Source organism: Arachis ipaensis, chromosome B06, assembly GCF_000816755.2.
Source record: "Arachis ipaensis cultivar K30076 chromosome B06, Araip1.1, whole genome shotgun sequence".
In the NCBI taxonomy this organism is placed as follows: domain Eukaryota; kingdom Viridiplantae; phylum Streptophyta; class Magnoliopsida; order Fabales; family Fabaceae; genus Arachis; species Arachis ipaensis.
Genome location: NC_029790.2, coordinates 127,836,680 through 127,845,407, shown reverse-complemented (window position 1 = coordinate 127,845,407; position 8,728 = coordinate 127,836,680). Strand labels below are relative to the sequence as shown.

At 34.5% G+C, this 8,728-nt stretch overlaps 2 protein-coding genes across 2 annotated transcripts in view; both read right to left on the bottom strand.

The window, feature by feature from the left end:
* Nucleotides 994-1,629, bottom strand: LOC107648465 (lachrymatory-factor synthase). The gene has a single exon (XM_016352320.2). It carries the CDS (start codon nt 1,564-1,566, stop codon nt 1,060-1,062), a length of 507 nt encoding a protein of 168 aa, XP_016207806.1. The 5' UTR covers nt 1,567-1,629; the 3' UTR covers nt 994-1,059.
* The window catches only part of LOC107605197 (protein cereblon), a 6,599-nt gene continuing 2,465 nt past the window's right edge, over nt 4,595-8,728 (bottom strand). Inside the window, exons 6-10 of the mRNA XM_016306980.2 lie at nt 8,208-8,309; nt 7,516-8,092; nt 5,943-6,148; nt 5,651-5,814; nt 4,595-4,974 (exon numbers count right to left, since the gene is read on the bottom strand). Coding sequence (XP_016162466.1) covers nt 4,839-4,974; nt 5,651-5,814; nt 5,943-6,148; nt 7,516-8,092; nt 8,208-8,309 — 1,185 coding nt within the window. The 3' untranslated portion in view covers nt 4,595-4,838. The remainder of the gene's footprint in view (nt 4,975-5,650; nt 5,815-5,942; nt 6,149-7,515; nt 8,093-8,207; nt 8,310-8,728) is intronic.

Here is an 8,728-nt window from a genome sequence, read left to right as displayed (position 1 = left end):
TGCCAATTTTTATATATTATTTTATTTTAGTGTATAAATATTAATTTTATTATAGAATTAATTAATAAGATCTATGCAAATATCTAAATTAAAATGATAAGATAATATACAAAAATTATTTAAGTTGATGTCTATTTAATAATTTTTTATCTAAAAGTGATTTTGAGTAGTGTAATCCAAACAACATTTATTTTACTATAATCCATCTGATATAAAGATTGCCAAACATAAATTACCTTAACACAAACTTACTTTTCATCAAAATCAAGTGTATAAAATCAATTTTATTCAAACTTTCGTTTGTAAACTGTAATCCAAACACACACTACATTGGCTCTCCATACTTTTCTTTGTTTAAATGATTAGAATTTTAAAATGTAAAAGATACTTTATCTTTTAAACATAGAACGAAAAAGACATTTATTTTAAAATTTATCATTTTTAATTAATAATTAACCAACTTTGGATCAATTATTTAAGAGATAAAAATCATTTTTTCACTGCATTAAAAAATTCCTTTAAAATATATGTTAGGAAGACATATATATTATCGATAAATTTTAAATTAAGCATTTTGATTTTTAATAAAATTTTGTGTAAAATACTAAATTAGTTTTTTACGTTTGAGCGTAATTTTGTTTTGGTTTTTAAGGTTTAAAGTGTTCTATTTGAATTTAAAATTTTTTTATTTAATTTTAATGTAATCTTATCTTAAAATCAATGTTAAATAATCAACACTGTTTTATCAAACTCAAATGTCTTAAAAAATATATAAATTTGAGAAACATATGAAGAACACTTTAAAGCACATGACATCATCGGAACTCACACTTCACGAAAAAGTTTGGCGGTGGCAACAAGGAGGGGATTATCGTCACCTCTATTGTGGAGTACTCTCCTTAACAATTGAAGAGTTCAATTATATAAGTTTTGTATATCTAAGAACTAAATTTCATTCATAATTTAATATTAACTTTACGGTAGGGGGCTATATTAAAATTAAATAATTTTTATTTAAATTAAAAAAAGAACACTTTAAGACTTAAGAACAAAAAAAATCTACGATTGACGGATGACCTGGCTAGCAATCTCATCGTCGATTTTTGCAGCCATAAGCTTGAGGCCGTCACGGTACTTCATGAGCAGATCCTGAAACACCCAACCTTGAACAGGTTCGACGCTAAAACACCATTGAATGACACAGCCACCGTCACTTTCTTCAACGACCCTCATGGTGGCCTCGTACGACTTGAATCCGATGTTGCTTTCCACTATCTCGTACTTGATACTCCGGTCGGCATCATCGACGGCCACCAGCCTCTCCTTTGACCAGCTCACGCTCTCAGATCCAGAACCGTCTGATGATGGGATGCCGGAGCCGGCGCAGTATCGTATGCAGCCGGGCTCACCGTTGGTTCCGTGGACACCATAGCACGTGGGAAGTGTGGGGTACCATTTGTGCAGGTTGAAGAAGTCCTTCACTAGTGCCCACGCTTGTTCTGCTTTTGCTTTTTCTAGTTTCGTTGAGGTTTCCCCTTTCCATTTTACAGCACTCTCTACCTCCATTGATTTCTCTCAAAATGAAAAGGAATCACGTTCAAAGGATATATAATAATTATTTGAGTTAATAATTCAAACGAACCGCTTTGAAGAAAAGTCTTATCCCTTTACTTTGATCCTCAAAAGATATCATTTTGGTTTTTTTTACTATAATGAAATAAAAAAAACTATTATTTTTTTAAACACAACTATTTTTAAATTTTAATTTTTTAAATACTATTTTTTTTGGCATTTAGACAAATTTGTCGCATTCCGACAAACTCTATAAAAATTAGTAAATTTGTCGCACCGTGGCGAACTCTATAAAAATGATAGAGTTCGTCTTACCCGGGCGAACTCCACTCAAATATATTAGATTGAATTTGAAAAGTTACATAACAGTACACAAGAGTATAAAGAAATAAGTCGTCTTTTATTGTTGGGAAATAGTTATTTTTTTAACTTATAATTAAAAAAATTCTTGTTAAATATGGCTTATTCTAGTGTACCTGTGTATTTTTGGAGACGATGATAATAGTTGTCATTATTAAATATAGCTTGCTTTTTTTAATTTAGAAGAAGTCATGTTTTCTTGTCTGTGTATTTTTGTGTACTCTTATATTCTGTTTAGAGATTTATATACTATTTTAGATACGATAATATGGATTAAAAATGTGAGTTTTAAAAAATTTGAGTGGAGTTTATCGAGATAAGACAAATTCTATAATTTGTATAGAGTTTGCTGGGGTGTGGCCAACTTGCTAATTTTTATAAAATTCGCCGAGTTACGACAAACTTATCCAAATGCCAAAAAAAAATCATACTTAAAAAATTAAAGTTTAAAGATTGAAAATAATAAATTTCAATGTACTTGACTTCTTCTTTTCTTTTTTGTTTCTTTTCTTTTTTACTTTTATTTCAATTTTCATGCCCAAGAAACAATTTTTGAAGCCTTATTATGCACTTCTGATTTTCATGTTGTGAGTCTTTTCAATGACGTGTCATCTAACACTCAAGACAACTATCCTAAATAGGCATTGATATGGAAGCTTTGGCAAGGCAACTATCTTAAATAGGCATTGATAAATACAAGATTATCCCAAAAATCAGAATGCATGTAGAATATATAGAATGAAAACACTAATAGAGATAACAAATACATAAACAATTATGTTTAGTTTTACGGGTTAATAGTCAAATTAGTCTCTAAAAGATGAAATATTTTTTAAATTCATCTCTAAAAGATTTTTCAATCAAATTAGTCCTTCAAAAATTGCGAATTAATCATATTTGTCCTCCAGTCACTTCATTAACAATTTTCTTCAAAGATTGATATTGTGAAACGTTTATTGATAACATATATAATACCTTATATGTCTAATTGGATATTGACAAAATATGTTTATAAAAATTTATTAATTTAGTCATTTTCTCTAATTACAAAAATTCTATTCCTAATATGACCTAGTAACTAAATTGATAGATTTTTTTAAACATATTTACTTAACGTTCAATTGAACATAGTATGTGTCATGTATGCTTTTTTTTTTTTTAACAAGTGAGCTCAACACAATAAAGTGGAGCGACAAAGTCTCAAACGTCAATATCCAACAAAATAAAACCTGAAAACAATCTCTAGTGTTATCTCTGGCATTGCCATCAACAACAAAAGGATCCAAACTACATCATTCTCTGGTCAAAGATTTGTGAAACACCTCTTCCACTTCGACTTCCTTGTTATTAAAGATCCGTCCGTTCCTCTCTAGCCACACATTCCAAATAACTGCAAAGAAACATATGAGTCACTTGTTACGCTCTTCTTTTCTGTTAACGACTCATGTCCAACTCTCAAAATGTTTTTTCAGTGAACCCGAAATAGACTACAGCCTCCCAAACTCACCATACCTGCCAAATAAACTCACAACCAGAAAACAAATGAGATGTGTCATGTATGCTATTAGTTAACATTTTATATCATCAATCGTTAAGAAAAATTGTGAATTGAGTAACTAAAGAATAGATATAATTAATTCGTAATCTTTGAAGGACTAATTAGATTGAAAAAATCTTTTAGGAACGAATTTAAAAGATGTCTTATCTTTCATGGACTAATTTTACTCCCCGTCAAAATCTCTTTCATCCCATTTCTTTTTATTTTATCTTTCTTTTCCTACACAAATAAACAAGATTATACAATCTTCTACTTTCCTCTTAAAACTAGTCAGAAAAACTCTTTCAAGCATACTTTTAATTGCATGCAACTTAGATCTCTTTTTATTGTCCAAACGAGCAAGCTCAGCAAATTCTTCCTAAGAACGTATTGCACAAAGAAGAATAAACTTATAAATAAAATCTTAAAAAGCTTGTACCCAATGGCAAAACAAAACTTCGGTTATGAAGCAAACAAATACTTCAAACATGCATGCTTCAAACAAATACTTCATTGGCCAATACTTTACCATCACCGCAGCCGCCACCGCAAGAGAAGCCACCTCAGCAACCTGAAGAAGATCTTGTTAAAACACCGGCAACAACCACAAGCAGCGCCACAGAAATGGTAAGCTCTTGTCTCGGAATCTACGCAACACTGCCAATCGTTCCTCAGCCAGAAAGTCGCTTCTGCTTTCCAAGTCTTCAACGGAATCAGCCCCTTCGTCAAGTTCTCCCACTTCACCGCCAGTGATTCAAGAAGCATTTGAGAGAAGAAAAAAAGGATTCACATCATAGATCTAGATATAATGCAAGGCCTGGGCTCTTCCATATTCTAGTAAGGAGAGAGAGGGATAGGACGGAGAGAGGGGGAAAGGGATGGAGAGAGTTGAGGACGAGAGGAGAGGAGAAGAGTGTGGTGGAGTGGGAGGGGAAGGAGAAGAGGGTGGCAGAGGTATAAGGTGTGGGATGGCGGAGAAACCGGCGTGGCACATTGTAGCCACGTCTTCACTGAAATGGTTGAGTCATCACTGGAAAAACAGTCAGAGACCACTATGGTGTCCGAACCTCAGTCTGGGAGACCACTATAGTGAAATTGAAACCTCGAAGATCAAATTGGGTAATTCCGTAAATCTCAAAGAATATTATGGGGATTTACTCTACTCTAACTACATAAAGAACTCAGCATCACGAATGACTGTCTGTGTATGAATGATCCTTTTTCTTTTATTCAACGAATGTAATAAAGAAAGGCATACATACACACAATGATACAATTTTCAGCATCCTACTATGAATTTCCATTGAGTTAGTTGTGAATGTATAAAGATCAAACATAACTACTTGGCCACTACACCAGAATTGGAGGCTTAGCGCATTTCTTCTGCAACTTGACAGCTACGTATCCCCCAAAATGACCTGGGCTTCAGTTTTCTGTTGGTGGCTGTAAAAAGCCACCCCATATGAATTTCACATGTACCACAGTTTGCGATTGTCCATGCATACCTGCCAAAGTGCAGAAATTTGACCAACATGTTATCTTCTTTTCAAACAATCCAATAGAATGTACTCCAACATCATGGAGCCTTTAATCAAAGAATAATATTGATTTACATCCCCAGCTCTGTTATTTGAAAACTACCCAGAAGAATAGCAGCTTGGTTTCAATTTATCCGTCTCATTTCAAACAAACTCAAGTTTCATAATGTGGCCAGAAAATAACAAATTGCTAATGTGGCAGCGGAAAATGAGCATGGATGAGGAATTTGGCTGGGAAAGAAGGTAGACCACGTAAATTAGGGGCCTTTTGGGATGAGTGAGAGAAGATGCTTCACAAGGTTTTTATTTTTCTGTTCATTTTCCTGTTGTATCTATTTTGTGCATCTAGCCTTGGTGATTGCAGTCATATTGTTACCACATTTGATTTGATTAGTTAAAATAAAATAAATTAATCTAAAATAAAAAATATAGGTTCTTAAAACATCCTATTTATAAATGGCAGTTATTTGTACATCTAATTTGATGTCCACTCTAGACACTTCTTAGTCCACAGTTAATCTAATGGTGATTAAGTTGACGTCTAAATGAATATCGGTATACCACCCTTTTGGCAAATATAAATAAACTGATATGCTTATGGCAATCAAAGAATCGGAGGAAATGAAATTGCACTGAATCTTACCCGGGAAACCAACTATATTCTGTAACTGGTGGCCCCATGAGGGCTAAGCCTTTTGACTTCGATAGAGTCATTATCTCATGCACAAAACCATTTGAATTTACATACGCACCAAGAGGACCCTCACTAGACATCACTAACATATCACTTCGCTTTGCAATTAGAGCCTGCAAATTCAGAATGTTGAAACAAGCCTCACTTTAGTCCTGTGCACTTAAAAGGAATAACACAATCCCAAACTGTTTATATCTATCTGCATTGAAAACATCAGGGATCTTCGAGACATAATTATTACCTGACAGATCTTACACCGAACAAGATCAATACTCTCTAGTAATTCAATTTCCCTGCGCAGTCGGTATGGAATGCCATCAATATCCAAAAGCTCCTGTCTTGTAGATTCAGAAACAGGTATTTTACTGGCAATATAAAATGATAAAACATCAGGCGTTTTGACAAGACCATCCACGCTTGGCGCCCCAACTATTTGCTTCCACATATCTACATATTACAATTACAATTATTAGATTTTACCCTAAGTGATTACTGACAGCCAACATAGAAGAACCAAAATTAATTTGTTAGATCCATTTTTTAATACAATACCAATTTACCATATTATTAATCAACAAGAAGAATCAATAAGTAAGAAATATAATAAAATGTTATAGAATGAATCTCTCTCTCTCTCTTATTTGTTTTGTTTCTGATGTTTCCCTTTCAATATCCCTTTGTGGTGTTTTCTCTCCCTTTTGTGGTGTTTTTCCCCTTTGTGGTTGGTTTGAATATGTTGATACAGATCTGGGAGAAGAATATAGTGAAGTTGGCTTTTTGTTCATGGAACTACTTTCAGACCATAAGAGATTTTAGATTTAAGTGGAGAAGAAGAATGGATATTTCAGATTGTTGCAGCACTTTGAGTGTAGCTGAAAAAACTAGAGAGACTCAGATATGTCTCTGTTTTGCATGTTAAAGATCCCTCGTTATTGAATATTGGGCCCACTCTCCATTTAGAGTTCAACATAGAACATATCTGATCTTGTTCTTTACATTTAGATCTAAGTTATCTCTCCTATCTGTAACTGCCGCTTGGCTATGTTTATGAATGAAATGTTTTCTTCTGTCAAAAAAAAAAATGAAGTACGAACCCCAGCATCAAGGCCCAGAATATTAAACTAAGGGTTACTCTACAAAGAGAGAGTTGCACTGACACAAACACATGATCAAGGGTGACCTGGATCCAAGTGGGGCATGTGAGTTTGGTAAGGAAGTAAGTTATGCTGACTAGGACCGAGAAGGAGTGCCTTCTGCAGTTAGCTCTATATGGGAGGGAACTCTTGCTGAATCACTTGAGCAGAAGTCGGGAGATTCTTGGGGACGATGAAGGCTCCTAACATTTTAAGTTTCCAGTTTGTTTACCTTTCTCATTCTTATTCATCTCTACTGTTTTAAATACATTTTGCACAGTACTATTAGACTGAATACCCAAACTACTTTCAAGTTTTGCAGCTTGATTACCTTTCTACACTCTTATTAGACTAAATATTACACTAGCATATTAGTCTTGTTAACTTATAAATGACAAATTCGATATCTCAATCACATTGGGATAGAAAAATCTGAGCTAAAATGGAAAATGGACAAAAGCATACATTAGTTAGTATTATACACTTGCCAATCCAGAAGACTGTTCCTGGAGATTCTAAGATTTCTAACAAATTCATGTTTGAATTAGAATCATTAGGACCAATCAGTATGTAGAAACAAAAGCAAGACATAATTAAGCAACTTATATTATAACGATGTTACAAAAAATAAACATTGAAGAAATGACAGATAAAGAGTTGGAGAAGGCAAAGCCAAACTACCTGAAGCTCTTTGTGCAAGCCAATATGAGTCAAACATACGATATACCCAATGAGGCCAGAATGCTCTTGACATTTTATGTGACGAGCAGACATCGATAGTTTTACGGCACCTAAGCTGTTCCCTTATGGAAGACTGCTTTCCCGAAGTAGAACAATGCCCAATTCTTGAATCTTGAATTTCAGCATCTTTTCCATAGTTAGAGAGCAACAATCTCAAGGAGTCAGAATCATTTTGGTTAGACCTAATTTCCTGATCAGACTCATACAAGAATTTATCATCACCACTGCTTGCTGATTCATCCATCAAGTCATGGTCATAGCCAGAGCCAATGATTGAATGGTGCATTCTCCTATCCATTGGCGAAAGCTCACTCTCAAAGCTATCTTCTGAATTTGTTTCCGAATCATTTACCCCAACTTTAGATCCACACACTCCTAGGTGAGAATACTTTGAGGGTAGAAAACGTGAGACGACACAACTATGTGGTATATTACTCAAAGGTGCTAACTTCCCAAAAGCATCCCGTGGCATTCTCGACGGCATGTCTTCCTCAATAATCTGTATCTCTCCATTAGGCTAAGAACCACCACCCCAACCAAATGAAGGGAAGGAAAAAGACAAATGGATAGAGAGTCATGAACCTTTAACAACCAATGCGGATAAAAGGAAGTAAACATGATAGTATTCTCACCACTCCTTCTGCATCAATCCAATGTCTTTTCAGATGAAAGCGTTGCTGTCCACGGGTGACCAAATTCAATGAACCATCCTCCAGGCGTCCATATTGTCGAATCTATCGGGATGGGTTTCACAAGTTGTTAGAACTAACACACATGTAAGGAGTGTAGCTTAGCAATTATTAAGTCGTGGATCACCAATACAGTGCTTCTCATCTTACTAAACCTTCAGCGTTCAATATTGTACAGAGAGAGAGAGAGAGAGAGAGAGACACACACACACACACACACACACAGAGAAGGGGGGGTTGCATGTGATGTGACATGACAGGTTTGGGAAGTGTTGAGGGCTTCATGTTGCTCATACAAAATCATTTTTCTAAATATTCAGTACACAGGCTGTTCTAATCTGATTAAGTTCCATCATTATTCATATACAAACATTTTTTCTACGTTCTTCCTATTCCATTATGAGGTTCCTATCTATAAGTATCAGAGTTTTCAATCCTTAGAGCCTGGATAGATATCACCAAAT